Genomic DNA, 15,293 nt, shown 5'->3' on the forward strand with positions numbered 1-15,293 from the left:
TTGGCACTTCTCTACCTGTCAAAGTGACACTGCTACCCAATTGGTGGTTGGTGCTGTTTACAAACCCAGCCGGTACATGGTTGTAAGAAGACCTCGTTACCTTTTAAGGTCAACGCCGTCTGTATAATAAGGCTTCAAAGTGCAGCTCCCTTGGGACGGAAAGTAGGCTGAGTCTGACGTATGGCTAAAAGTTGATAATAGACTTGTAGAAGTTGGAATTTGCTACTGAACCTTGGGGTCGCAAAGGTGGCGGACTCTGGGAGGGCTCCAGGTGAGAATCAATCACCTTGCAGTTAAAGTGATGTTTTTGCCGGAAGAAGCTCAGCTGTAGTCGTGACACGGAAGGCACGGAAGCCTTGAGGGAGGCTGGCGCGCCTGCCTAAATGGTGCCTTGCGGTCAGATGCTAAAAGGAATTGGAGGTGTACGCTGTCATTCAAAATGGCATTGAAAGTCATGCGTGGAACAGTAGCAAAAAGGAGGAGAGGAAAGAAACAGCTGTGCCCTTTCCGACAAAAGAAAAAAGGAGAGCGATTCATGGCTTTATGATCCCTCAAAAGTCAAAAAAAAAAATGAAGGAAATATACTTCCTCCTAGTCAAAATGGATTTGTCAAATGAATGGATATATATGACATATCTGGCATGAATGAGGGCACCCTAACATTGGGAGCAAAGAGTGCCAGAGGTTGGAGCTCCGCCCCCGATTCCTTATTCTATATTTACGCAAGTAATAGGCATGCCTTGATTGTGACATGATTGTTATGGTTGATGACACTTATGCCTCAATATCTTCCAGTTGGCCTCTTGCCTGCTTTGCAGATGGCACCATGCCTCGCAGCCACAGCAAATTGAGCTTATTTTCTTTTGCTTTGTTCATTTTCCCAACCGCTTATCCTCACAAGGCTCGCGGGGGGTGCTGGATGGAGCGTGTCCCAGTTGACTTTGGGCACCAGGCGGGGGAAATTCAACTTCATGTTGTCTGTATTGTATGTTCGGATCGACTCATTCTACTAATTTGAAAACATGGTAGCCTTCTTTTTGCTCAAGCTAACAGTGGGGGGGAGATTGGAGAATTTCAATTTGAGAAGGTAGGCATTTTTTCATTGAAATGATGAAATGCTATGCATTGGGCCAACATTGAAAGTGCAACAACGGCAAGGACTGCAATTTCCTGCAAGTCAGCACTTTATTTCCCCTAAAAATGCGATTATCATCTGCCCAGCCAGATGGTGTGGTCGACCTGAACGGCGACAAGCTGATTCGGGCACATCCTGCCACGTTCCTCAGCATAAAAAGAAACTTGTTTATTCGTTTGTTTGCTTTTATTATTGTTGAGATTGGGAAAGTTTTACGAAGCAAACATAACATAACAGTTTCATTTTCATTAACAGATGAGTGTGTATATATATATATATATATATATTTTTTTTTTTCTTCATTTTTTAAGTAATAATTAATTTTAGGCTGATCAACTGGGCAGCTCATCCTTTCAATTTTAAATGAATTGTTTGTCATGTGGACGCCGGATTACAATTTTTAAATACCAAAATAGTCATTTTACCATATAAAGGGTTGAAAAATGTAGAACAGAAATACCTTCAAGTCCAGAAGATCTGTCTTAAATATCTTTTTCTCTCTCCATATTGTACTATTAGGCCCCGAAATGAACTTAAAAACCTTGAAATGCAAAAGACTCGTACTATAAATTCTACAATCATCTGCCAATAAAGAAAAACCAAAAACTCTTGACAAACAAAAACTTCATAACATTGATTGACTGCTGCCTGGCTTCCATTCTTTTAGATTTAGACAAGCTATCCCTCTTTATTCAAACAATGAGCTTTTAACCTATAGCTCACGAGGAACGCCGAACACTGCGAAACCTTTGCCATTCCTCTAAATTTGCACATTTTCCGATCCTTGTTTCGCTAGCGAGATTCAACTTGAGGAGGACTGACACAGCAACTTGCCAAAGGCAGCAATGACCCGAAAGAACTCAAATCAAAAGAGAAATGTTTTACTCCACACTTGCTTGTGCTCAAACTGTAAAAAATGTTTTTCTTTATATATTTACGTTGTTGTATATTTTTTTGTAAAACTGCAACTAGGCGATAAAGCGCCAAAGCACGTCCATAGACATTTACCGCTATCAGATCAACATTCATCATGCTGTATAATCGTCTGCTGTGATCATACAATAGTTCAGATGGTTCCTTCTGAGAGGGGAAAAAAAATGCCGGCAAGCTGGTGGACCTTTATAGGCTATCTATAACTACATAATACGTGTGCCATGTGCTTTATCTTCTGCGAAGATGTTTAACTTTGCAGAAAAAGAGTGCAGTCGAGGCAAAAACACAAATCTGAACTGGGGTTGGGACCCTGAGGAGAGCAAAAAAAAAAAAAAGAGGCTTGCCATGCAGAAATAAAAGCACCTGGAAGTAAACCAGCTTGTTAAGCCTCTATAGAGCACACATTTAACTGATTGGGTGCTATTGATAGGAATAATTTCGGCTGGGAGGGCAAGAATAAACAATCCCAATAATGTTTCAATTAAAGTTTGCACATTTGTTGAGAACAATAATAAATAGCAGCCAATAAGTTCAATCTTTTTCTCTCATTAATGCAATCATCCACTGCCAGATTTAATACATGAACTACTATGTTCATGCAGATAAACTGAAATTGACCTCAATGATCTTTGTCATTTTATAGGAATATCTTCTCATGACCCCATGGAACAAAATCTACTAGTTATGCTGTTTTGGCTGGCGGTGCTGCTCTGCAGCTCCGCTCAAGGGAGCATTCTTTACCGGGTCCAAGAGGAGCAACCTCCCAACACTCTTATTGGGAGTCTGGCCGCCGACCAAGGGCTGCCAGACTCGGGTCATCTATACAAGCTGGAGGTCGGTGCCCCTTATCTACGCGTTGATGGAAAGACCGGCGATATCTTCACCACCGAGATCCCCATCGACAGAGAAACGTTGAGGGAATGCCGCTTGCTGGTCCGGGGGAAACCCTGCTACCTGGAATTCGAAGTGTCCGTCACCGATTTGATCCAGAATCAGAGCCCGAGACTCATTGAGGGACGCATCGAGGTGCAGGACATCAACGACAACACCCCGCAGTTCCCTTCGTCGGTGCTCACCATCTCTGTTCCCGAGAACACAATCATGGGAGCGCTGTTCGCCATACCGTTAGCGACCGATAGGGATACCGATAGGAACGGCGTGAGCGATTACGCCTTGACGGCGGGGCAAGATGCCACCACGTTGTTCGGTTTGCAAGTGGCGGACGACAGGAGTGGCAAGCTACCGCAGCTAATCGTTCTGGGCAACTTGGATCGAGAGTTCAAGGATTCCTATGACTTGACCATCAAGGCGGTGGACGGGGGAAACCCGCAGCGTTACAGCAGCGCTCTGCTGCGAGTGGTCGTCACCGACGCCAACGACAATACGCCCAAGTTTGAAAAATTAACATATGAAGCAGAAGTGTTGGAGAATAGCCCAGTCGGGCATTCCGTGCTGCAGGTAAGATTCCATAGTTGCTTATCGACTGAAAAACAAATCACACACTTTGCCTAACTTTTTCTGTGCCAATTGTGATGATTAATGTCCAATTATGTGACTTCCAATCATCCTTCTGTAGTGAATTTAAATGAGTTTTTTTTACATCCAGTGCATTTGAAGTAGCAAAGTTGCATTCTTTCGCCCAAAAATGGTTTAGCATTTTTTTCTTATATCGTCCGATCATAAAATTCAGTAATAACTTTACATGTGATGCAGTATGATATTTTACAAACAGAATGGCAACATCTTTTCTTTTTTCTTTTTTTGTAGGTCAAAGCAAATGACTCCGATATGGGCCCCAATGGAGAAATTGAGTACACGCTTCACCAAGCAGGAGACCCCGTGCCAAAATTCTTACGAATCGATCGCTCCAGCGGTATCATTTACGTCAAAGGACAATTAGACAGAGAGGAGATCGACAGCTTGTCCTTCTACGTCGTGGCGAGGGACAAGGGTCCACAACCAAAGAGCTCCAAAACGTTTGTCACCATTTTGGTGACGGACCAAAATGACAACGCCCCAGCCGTGGAGATACGTGGGATCGGCCTGGTGACTCATAGCGAAGGAGTGGCTAACATTTCAGAAGACATGCCGGTGGGAACAGCTGTTGCCTTGGTGCAAGTTTCTGACAAGGATGAGGGAGGGAACGCCGTGGTCACGTGCGTGGTCGCCGGCGATGTGCCCTTCCAGCTTCGTCCCATCAGCGACTCGTCCAGCGACAACAAGAGGAAATATTTCCTCCAGACCACCACCCCCCTCGACTATGAAAGGGTTAGGGACTATCGAGTGGAGATCGTGGCTGTAGATTCTGGAAATCCAGCGCTCTCTAGTACCAACTCGTTGAAGGTGCAGGTCACGGACGTGAATGACAACTCCCCGGTTTTCTCCCCAACCTTGTTTGAGGTTGATTTTGCCGAAGAAAACCAACCAGGAGAAAAGGTTCTAGATGTGGTAGCGTCCGACGCGGACAGCGGCACGAACGCCGAGCTTCTCTACAACATTGTGGCGGACCCATCCATCAAGGGTCTATTTGAGATCGATCCAAATTCGGGTGAAGTCAGAGCCCGGAACCCGCTGGATCGCGAACACAAAGAGCACTATGAGTTCCGGGTCACCGCGGCCGATAAAGGATCGCCTGTCCATAAAGGAACGGCCACCGTTGTCATCAAAGTCCTGGACCGCAATGACAACGACCCGAAATTCATGCTGAGTGGCTACAGCTTCTCGGTATTAGAAAACATGCCTCCCCTCAGCCCGGTGGGAATGGTAACAGTTATGGACATTGATGAAGGGGAAAATGCTCACGTTCACCTCTCCGTCGAACCAGACGGAGGCAAATTTGTCGTTCAAAACGGAACCGGCACCATCCTATCGAGCCTCTCCTTCGATAGGGAGAAAGAGAGCAGCTACACTTTTCGCCTCAAGGCGGTCGATAGAGGGCAACCCCCTAGGTCTTCTTATGTGGGCGTTACCATCAACGTGCTGGATGAAAATGACAACGATCCTGTCGTCACAAAGCCCTCCAATTCTTCATTCAGGCTTTTGTCGCCCCTGGCATCTCCCGATAGCCACGTGGAGATGGTGGAGGCCGAGGACCTGGACAGCGGGCCCAATGCGGAGCTGATCTTCAGCATAGCGGGTGGTAACCCCTACCAGTTATTTCGCATCTCGCCATCCAGCGGAGAGATCACTCTGGCAAAGGAGATGGCTCCAAAATACGGCGGACTTCATCGCCTGGTGGTCAGAGTGAGCGACAGAGGCAAGCCGGCACGTCACGCTACCGCTTTGGTCCACATCTACGTCAACGAAACCATTTCCAATGTCACCTTAGTGGAGGCCCTCGTCGGGCACAGTCTTTACACTCCACTAGACAGGGACATCGCCGGCGATCCCGACAACGGCTTCGCCGTGCAGCGAGGTAACATTTTATTCGGAAGTCTGGCCGGCGTGGCGGGTGTCGTCCTGCTCATATTGGCGGTGGTTTTCATACGTCACCGCATCCAAACAGAAACAAAGAGTGGATATCAACCGGGCAAGAAGGAAACAAAGGACTTGTACGCACCCAAACCGCCAACAAAAAATGCCAAAGGCAAACGGGGCAGAAAGGGAAAACCTCCAAAATCTCCCAAACCACTCGGGGAAGACGAGGAAGTCGGCCTTCAAAAAAGCCTGAAGTTCAACCTCGATGAAGTCAACGATAGCCCGAGGATACATCTGCCCCTGACATACTCGCCGGAAAGCCCCGACATAGGCCGACACTACCGCTCCAACTCGCCGTTGCCTTCCATTCAACTGCAGGCCCAGTCTCCCTCCGGTACACAAAAACATCAGGCGGTCCAAGACCTTCCAGCTACCAACACCTTTGTAGGCACTGGAGGAGATGACCACTCCACTGGCTCAGACCAGTACTCTGATTACAGCTACAAGACCAGTCAACCCAAGTACAACAAACAGGTAAGGTCATTCATAGTATACTATTATATGATGTTAATGGTCCGCTGAATTGGTTTTAAGCATATATCCAAAGTGGACCGTCACAACTTGATTCAGATGGTGTCATGTATGTTTTATGTAAATGTGGAACACTCATTAGAAGGCTGTGAAAAAAGGTGAGATCGCCTGGACCCAACAGGGGCTAATTATCAGCTCCTAATTGCGTATATGAGTCATTGCAGCACCCATCGCGCGATATCACACGTTTCAGTGCGAGATGACAAACAAAACCTAAAGTCGTACAATTAAAGATGATGTTGTCAAGATATAAATGCACAATGAATGAACAACCACTTGCATACAAATCATTAAAAAGCTTTCCAAATATAATAATAGCCATACACTACCAGAGCAATGCATTGTAGCATCCAACCCACTGTAAAAAATAAAACCTGCCAAAATTGTGTTGTGCTTAAGAGTTTAAGCACAACTTTAATTTTCAAGTTCTCATCAGTAACTTATTATTTTGAGTATTAGTAACTCATTTTAAACAATTTGACTTGATAAAATGCGTTATGCTGACTTGAATTATTGTGCGTGTGGGCGTGTGTGTGTGTTTGTTTGGTTGTGGGGGGGCGTACATTTGTTAGTAAGCAACATATGAAATGTTAAGTTGTGCCAGCTTGAAACGTTAAGTTGTGCTTCGTTGAAATATTAAGTTGTGTGACTACAGCCCTATTCGGGATGCTTTTAAAGGAGTGCAAGGCAATAGCTCAGTCAGACAGGCTATGTAGCCCACATGACAATGCATTGTAGTGTCATTAAGAAGACCCAGGTTTTCTTAAATTTCTTAAGTTCTGCTCAGTTTTCATGAGGTAGATTGCTACTTTTTTCACGTCTACATGCGATAAATATAACATAGGCCTATCATGGCTTGAACAAAGCAAATGCTACATAACAGTACCTTTGCTATTGTGACAAAAGCCAGCATCAATAACAGCATTGTTAATCATAAGGTAAAGGGCACGGGGCTAACATCTGTCCTATTACTTGGCAGCAACTTCATTATACATTTTGGTCAATCTGTTCTCCCTGATGTGAAATGGGATGCCGTACATGGAATAACATCTGTAATGTCACAGATCTTTAACATCTGTTGTTTTGCAGCCTGTCAGTCATTGGGTATTTTCTCATTTGCTCCGCATTGTTATGACAATAGAAAAGAAACGTGAATTGCTGAGGATTTCATTGGTACCGTTTCAGCTTACATTTTTTCATTTTGCATCCACAGACACGGCCTGTGGCTTTTCTTTCCTAATGTTGTCATTAAAGGTGACAGTGCTGATTGCTCGTTAAACTGACACAATCTATAAGAGCTTGTGATCACTTAAGATGTTAGCTAGCATCTGGTAAAAGTCTCAGACTGCTTCAATAGATGTTTACAATAAAAAGAAGAAAAAAGGGTTTTTTTCTCTTAGCCATATGTTGCCTATTTTTGTTTTTCTAATTATTATTCATGTCTAGGAGAATTTCTAAAATGTGTATATCCGATATTATATGGAATTCAGGTTATTTACTGAGTTTAGACTTGGAAAAAAGCCATCATTAATATGCAAGCATTAAGAAAAGCACCTAAAAAGCTCTCAATAGTAAGACTAATATTATGCACTTTGTGACACTAATATTATGCACTTTGTGACACTTTCAAATATGTAGATATCCTTTGTGAGTGCACCCATTTTTAATCATTTAGCTAAATTATTAGATCAATTTCACAACTTTAAATTAGGGGTGGCCGATATGGCTTAATGTTAATCCGCCATGTCTGCTCTAACCACGACACAATTTTTCGGTTGTCGCAGAATCTTTATGTCAGGGTGGTGTTTTTTTTTTTTCTCATGTTTTTTCATTATTAGCACTGCCTCATACCCTCTCTAAAAAAAATCAAATCAAATACACAAGTTCTTTACGTAAAGCTTTCTGAAGGCTCAGCTTTCTAACGGCGTTCCCCTCAGCTGCGATATTATATCAGCACATATCCCATCCTCCTTACCTTCTGCCAGGCAGATTACTGCTTTTATCAATAAGAAGCTTAGCACCAAAGTGTCCCTCAATAATACACCATGGTATATTTCCTCCTCTGGCTGCTTTAACTCTTTGACTGCCTTTGACCAGGAGAGACGTCCAATCCATGTGACACTTTTCATCCATCTCTTGTGAATTTCAATGACTTGCCGTCCAATCTAGATTTAAACCACCACAATTGTCAGACTAACCTTTTTTGTCTACATTTTGAAAGCTGTGACTTGTACATGAAATAGAATAGAATAGAATGTTAGTGGGTTTGCTTTTGTAGTCCGAATATATCGGTAATTACCGTATTTTGCCGTTTAATATATGTTTATACGTTTTATATGCATTTATATACGTTACATGCGTTAATATATGATTTTTTTTGGCTTTTTTGAGCCTCCCGTTTGTGTGCCATTTAATATACCCCTCTGCTTTTTTGGCAAGATTTGTATGGTGTTCCTGGGGGCATAATTATAGATACTTAAGTTCATTAAAATTCCCTGTGAGACTTTATTCAGCAGTAAGTACCGTATTTTCACGACTATAAGGCGCACCTTCATTGAATGACACATTTTATTTTATTTTTCCATATGTAAAGCACACTGGACATGAAAAATAGAATGTTAGTGGGTTTGCTTTTGTAGTCCGAATATAACTATATATACTTATTGCTACTTGGAATTAAAAAGTGACCAACAATTAACTTTGACAACGATAGACCTCCAAGTGATATAAACTGGATGTCAATATTAATCTTTCACTGACATTAACGTCATTAGACGTCCAATCCATTTGGACTGCGAGACGGAAATGAAAATGTGTTCCTTAGCAACGGCAGCCGATGAGTTAGTGTCTCTTTGGTTGTTTCTTTTTGCTGCCCCCCTGCCCACACTTTTGCAAATTCTCATCACTTTCCATTTCTGCATATTTGCTTTCCACTTTATTTAACCGTCAGTGAAAGAAACTACTGATACATTATGTATCCTTCTACTGGGGTCACATTAGGAACCTCCAAATGGTCCAGAGAGGAGCATCCCCGTCAGACATACTGCCCCATTAGAAGTCTGAACCGCACTATAAAAGCCATTAAGGTCCATTAGGGAGGCGCTCTGGTCCTCCACAGGCACCTCTAAGGCCAGCCGGGCTCAACGGCGCACACTTAAAGATGGTCAAAAACGGACTTGATTTGTCATTAAATGCTAATGCATCTTCATACCCAACAGTACGTCAGTAGTGGTTTATCAAAAAACATTTCAGTTTCAAAAATGCAAGCCTTGCCTGACAGCTGTTTTGGCTTCAGACTCATTACATTGGATTTCTCGTTAGAAAGGCAGTACATAATGCAGGATATCATGAAATGTAAATCAGCGCCTGGAATGATTGCGCTTAAAGAGATCCCATCAGAGATTTCACGCTCTCTTTTATCATTTCTCCTCGGCGAACGCCAGCGCGGTCACCTCCTCTATTGGGACCAAAAGCATGCAGCTGTGAGCTTTCAGCACCGTGACTGGTGCGCTGCTTATTATTGCTTGATGAGCTTGACCCAAATTTTACACACACCGACACATTTTCCAAAGCCTTTTTTCAAATCTAAACCCCAGATCAGCTCAAGACCAAAACCTGGCTCGCCTATGAAAAAACTAAACAAACAAACATATAGATGTCAATAGATGTTCCAAGAAAGGAAAAAAAAAATAAAAAATAAAAAAATATATATATATATAAATATATATATATATATAAATATATATATATATATATATATATATATAAATATATATATATATATATATATATAAATATATATATATATATATATATATATATAAATATATATATATATATATATATATATATATATATATATATATATATATATATATATATATATATAATAAAATATATATATATATATATAAATACATATGAATACATATATATATATTTATTGAAAAAAAATTATATATATATAAAAATGAATAAATCTCTCTCGCTCTCTCTCCCTATATATATATATGTAATATAATATATATATATATATATATATATATATATATATATATATAATATTAGAGTAAATCAGGACAAAAATGAGTTTGTCACGCTTGCGCTAGGTTATTTATATATATATATATATATATATATATATATATATATATATATATATTTCTTTTTTTTCTTTCTGGGAACATCTATTGACATCTAGTCTACCTTAGGGTATTATTATTCTGACGCAAAATGAATAAACATTGGCAGAGCAACTACAAATGTGCATACATTGTTTAGAAGCGGTTCTAAAATGCCTCGCAACTATCATGTTTCGGCCAAACAAAATGTTCTTTTATTAGATCAAGGGAGGAAAAAAAAATGTTTTTGACAAATTAGGCTGCACTAATGACTGTATGTTTGTGTGGCTGGGGGGGAGGGGGGATAGTTTGGGGGTTTAAAGTTAGTGGGGTGCCGGGACACAAATGTCCTACTAAGTGAGATAATGAACCGAAAGAAATGTCTACATAGTTCATCTACTTACTAAGTCTGCCATTTGTGTGTCGCCTAAAAGTGAATCATGTGCATTGACTTGGTGTTTTTCAATTAACTAATATTTATGTGAATTTTTCCCATAGTCTAGAAGTCAGAGAATATTAATATTTTGTTCCTTATTTAACCAAATCAATTTAAAACGATTATTTATAAATAAAGAAAATATTTGCAGTTTTTCTCCGTTTTAGTCTACAGTATAGTTTGCTTCTTTTTTTACCCACTTTGAATCCTGCCTCTTATATTTTTACGGCTAATATATGGATGTTTCCAGATTAATAAGTTGCAAGTCTGTAAATATCCCATAATACAACACGGACACCTGCGGCTTCTACTCCAAATATTAGAGTAAATCAGGACAAAAATGAGTTTGACACGCTTGCGCGAGGTAATTTAGCAAACCGTCAGAATTCATCTCAGAGGCGTTGCTTTCATAAATAAGCAAACAATAGAGCGACTATAGCAGTGTTATTGACATTTGGGGCAAAGTAAAAGATAAGCAGTGAATAAATCATCAGCCGTAGAGATTAATGTCCCCATCTTAGAGCTGAAATGACAGTAAAAAAAAGTTTATTGAATGAATATTCCTGTTGTCAAAATAGCAGGGGACGGACAAAAAGTGAGACTCAAGTAAGACATATGGTTTGTGAGCAAAACAACCAACAGCTACTGCAATTATATTTGGGGTGAATGATTTTATGCGCTCAAAAAATAAGAATACATAACAATAATTTGTCTTGAGGATTGATGCATAAGAGCAGGATATTTTTTCTTCCAATTTAGCTCTAGTTAACAGTAAGAGAACATAACGAATGCAAATTTTTCACTGGACGGCGAGCCGCCATGATTCATAAACCCGACGCGAGGCATTCCAACACATCAGAAGCAAAAAAGAGAAAAGTGAGACGACGCAAGGTAAAGATGTGAAAGACCAGTGCCAGATGAAAACGGTAAAAGTTAAAAATACGCCTGGCGTCGTGGAAACAGAAAGCTGAAGAGCTAGCTCTCAGTAGGTACGAATAAAAGAAGACTTGAAGGGTTGAGGGTACCAAAAAGAAAATGGTGGGCGGGTTGTGAAAAAGACTGGCGTTTGAAAAGGCATAAAAGCGGCGGTTGGGGCCGTGGGGATGCTTCATTTATCACTGTCACATCACTTAGTTTCCCCTTCATAACTGCAAGGGCGGGATAGGAAGGGATAGGACGGGATGGGACGGGATAGGACGGGATCTGGCCCACAAAGCAGGCCTCCTCCGATCTCCGCCAGCACCTGCCCCGTCCGGCAGGCCTCTTACCACCGGGGGGTTGGCGGGGAGGGGGCTTAAAACCCATGCAACGATGCATTCGCTCGCTACTGACAATTTTGTCTGCTTGTGTGAACATGCTCATTGAGCTTCATCAAATGCATCTCCCAGGAGATGCCGCGACATGTAGCCTGAAGGTAAATCATCTATTTTAGTCAATGGCATGCCTGAGTGATGCCAGCATTTCTTTGGTGTGATAGATGAACCCTTTCTAGGCCACTCATTGTTACCCACCCATTGCATGTGTCGCTTATATATGAAACAAAAGCATCTGGTGGTAGGGAAATCACAGCTATTATTTTTCATGGCGCCGATTGCCCCGAAACTGCTACAAGGAGACTCAAAAATACGCTAAAATAAACATGACACAATCAAAAATGTACCAGTGAACCTGGTATGCCCCTAAAAGTACAGGTAGTGACCAGTAAACGATAAAAGGGATGGTCTAAATGACCTAAAATAAACATGATGCAATCAAAAATGTACAATTGACCCTAGAATGCCCCAAAATGTACAGAATGAGACCCAAAAATAACATTTTTTTAAATGGCTTTGATTGTTATTTAACTTCTGAACCATAACAGACATCCCATTCATTTAGATGAAATGATCTTTGTCATTGCAACATGTACTACAAAATAATCTAACTGGGAGTGTGAATGCTCATCTTTCAATGCCTTTGACGGCGCAAAACGTCCAATCGAGTTTGGGGCAAATAAACGAACAAAATTAGAATTCCACGTTCCATCATTGTCAATTTATAAAAATAATGATAACACATCAAATTAATAATGTTATTTGGAGCATTAGCCAGAGTGCATCTTTGGAGTTATTCATTAGAATTGTATTGATTTAGTTTTTATTAACATTTGAATCATGTCTAATTTGATTTATTCATCAAAAGACATTGAAAAGCAGCTCAATATTTCCAAGAACAAACAAGCATTGCGAAGCATACTTCCTTATTTCATTTGTTACATTAATCATAATTACAATAACTTTCTTAATAAATGAATGAATAATATAAACTACTAATTTCCCTCCCACATTGAACTCGGCAACTATAGATTTTTTCTTTTACTGGCTAATGAGCTGCATGATTTTGACATTTTTTACAGTTGATTGGTTAGTTTACAGCAACTAAAAGGGCATATACATCCTATGAATTGATTTTGTGTGCGTTAAAATGGATATTGGGGAGTAGAAGGGACACCGTTTAGTGTCATTAACCAAGAGTAGCAACAAGGATGACGGAATAGCTCAGCAGTGATTATTGTTGAGCTTTAATGACTGTCTTGCTCCTGTAATAGACCTTCTGGGCTGCTGAAATGAGATGCCAAGCAGAGAAGACAATTAATTGCTTGGCTTCTTTTGTCCCATGTGTATACTATGTAGGACTCAAACCTGGTAAGATAAAGGCTTAGGGCCACCCTAATACCGTCAGACCATCTGAAATTTATTGCCACGCATTGTTTGAGACGGGCGCTCGCTCTGTCTTATTGTGTTGCATTCAGGTCAGAAAGCTCTAAATAAGGTTCAAACATTGTGCTAGCGAATAAAAATGCATTTTTTCGACTTCATCGAGAGCCAAAACTTGAATGAGTTCATAAAACAAAGTTGATAGGTTTATTAATAGGTATACTTTTAATAAACACAGAGAGACATCGTTGACATTTTCCAGCTACGAAACTTGCAAGGGGAATCCACCCTGACTTCATCCTCGTCCCAGATGATTCAGAAGAAACGGCATCCTCCTCTGTCCATTTAGTCGCACATAATCAAAACACGTACTGTAATCTGATTCAAACAATTGCATAAGTTAACCGAATAACACCATTAAGCGGAAGTTGATTCGATTATCGCCATCTGCCGGAATCCAAGTCAAAGCAATTTAAGAGTCCTTCGTAGATCTTCATCGCGAACTCAGATCAACAGTCCTTGGCCTGGAACGTGGTGTCCTGTCCGAGTCAATAGTCCTGAAAACAATTAAATGTCCTCGAAGTGGCTCCGTCCTTTAGCTCGGTCCCAAATTAGATGAAGCTCCTATACATATTAATGATTTAAAATGCACATATAATAATATCCCCGAATAACTCCAACAAAAGTGAAAAGAAAATAACCCTTTTACGTAACATAATTTATCAGATAACATTTATAGGCTGCTCCGTAACGGCGTTTTCATTGGCGTTGCTTTGGGAAGAACGGGAATACTTAAGTGTGTACTCTTGAGACGTGGCGAAACCTTCCAATTATCTTTTTTATAATAAAGCAATGAAACTGCCCGTGTTGGGGCACTATAACTTAATTACTGAAAATGTGCTGATAAGAGGTGATGCTTTCGTGAGTTCAGCGTAACTGTTGTTCTCGGCGTAGACGACATGAATGGCCTCAACTGTAATTGGTAAAATGAGCCTTCTGTGTGAAATGTGCTTAGCAGTCAGTTCTGGCTGAGATGGTCTGTTGATTTTTTTCTTCTTCTTTTTTTTTCTCCCTTTTTTTTCAATTAATGCAAATCCAAGGCTAATTTACACAGGCCTTCTGCTTGATATTGCGGCGTCCATTCAAATTCTGTCAATTCACATTCAATCTGTGTGTGGTGTTGTGAATGCTCATGAGCAAAATGCCTTTGGCCAATATTGGAGAGGCCAAGCAAGAATTGCAGTTTGACAGATTATGCTAAATTTGAACTGATCAGATGCCATTGGCGGTGATGGACGTCCAAGCCATTTGAAATGACCGTGTGCGTTCGATTGGTCGCGGTCTTTTGGTTGCCCCGACCGCGACAATGGGCGACCAAAAGGCCGGCGACAAAACAAGGTAAACCAACACGGTCTACGCATCAATAATAGCCAACAATGGCCATGAGCAGTTTCACTGAGCCGACGTGTGAGTGTAGAAGAGTTTGTATGTACATGAGTTGTCCCTTTAAGAAGCTACATCAGTCAGGCTCTTAACAAGTTCTCCAACAAAAAACAATAAAAGTATGGGAAATTTGGAGCTTTTTTTTAGCCTAATAATTACTAGGGCATTAAGTATGACTAAATAGTAATTTGCAGTTTGTATTTAGGGAATTTGAGCAACGATTTAAATGTGAATTTAATGAATTTAAATTATCACTTACCTTCCGGGCGACCAAAAGACCGGTGACCAAAAGACCGGCGACCAAAAGATCGGCGACCAAAAGACCAGCGACCGATCGACCATGTACCGAAATGACAGGGAGTGAACTAAAGTATTGCCCTGGAATGATCAGGAAATAACTTCCAATGTATGAAGAAGTGACTGGAGGATGCCCAAAAAGTAATGGGAAATGATACAAATGTACATGATTTAACCCAGATTAGCCCAAAATGTACCAGAGCCCACAAAAAAAATCAATAGGA

At 40.9% G+C, this 15,293-nt stretch overlaps 1 protein-coding gene across 3 annotated transcripts in view; it reads left to right on the top strand.

The window, feature by feature from the left end:
- pcdh1a (protocadherin 1a) overlaps positions 1 to 15,293 on the top strand; it is a 99,011-nt gene that overhangs the window by 37,590 nt on the left and 46,128 nt on the right. For all 3 annotated transcript variants that reach the window (XM_077593090.1, XM_077593089.1, XM_077593088.1), the window contains 2 exons: positions 2,712 to 3,526; positions 3,836 to 6,019. In XM_077593090.1, the coding sequence (XP_077449216.1) occupies positions 2,732 to 3,526; positions 3,836 to 6,019 (2,979 nt within the window). In that variant the 5' untranslated portion in view covers positions 2,712 to 2,731. The remainder of the gene's footprint in view (positions 1 to 2,711; positions 3,527 to 3,835; positions 6,020 to 15,293) is intronic.

Source organism: Stigmatopora argus, chromosome 22 (genome assembly GCF_051989625.1).
Source record: "Stigmatopora argus isolate UIUO_Sarg chromosome 22, RoL_Sarg_1.0, whole genome shotgun sequence".
Taxonomy (NCBI): Eukaryota; Metazoa; Chordata; class Actinopteri; order Syngnathiformes; family Syngnathidae; genus Stigmatopora; species Stigmatopora argus.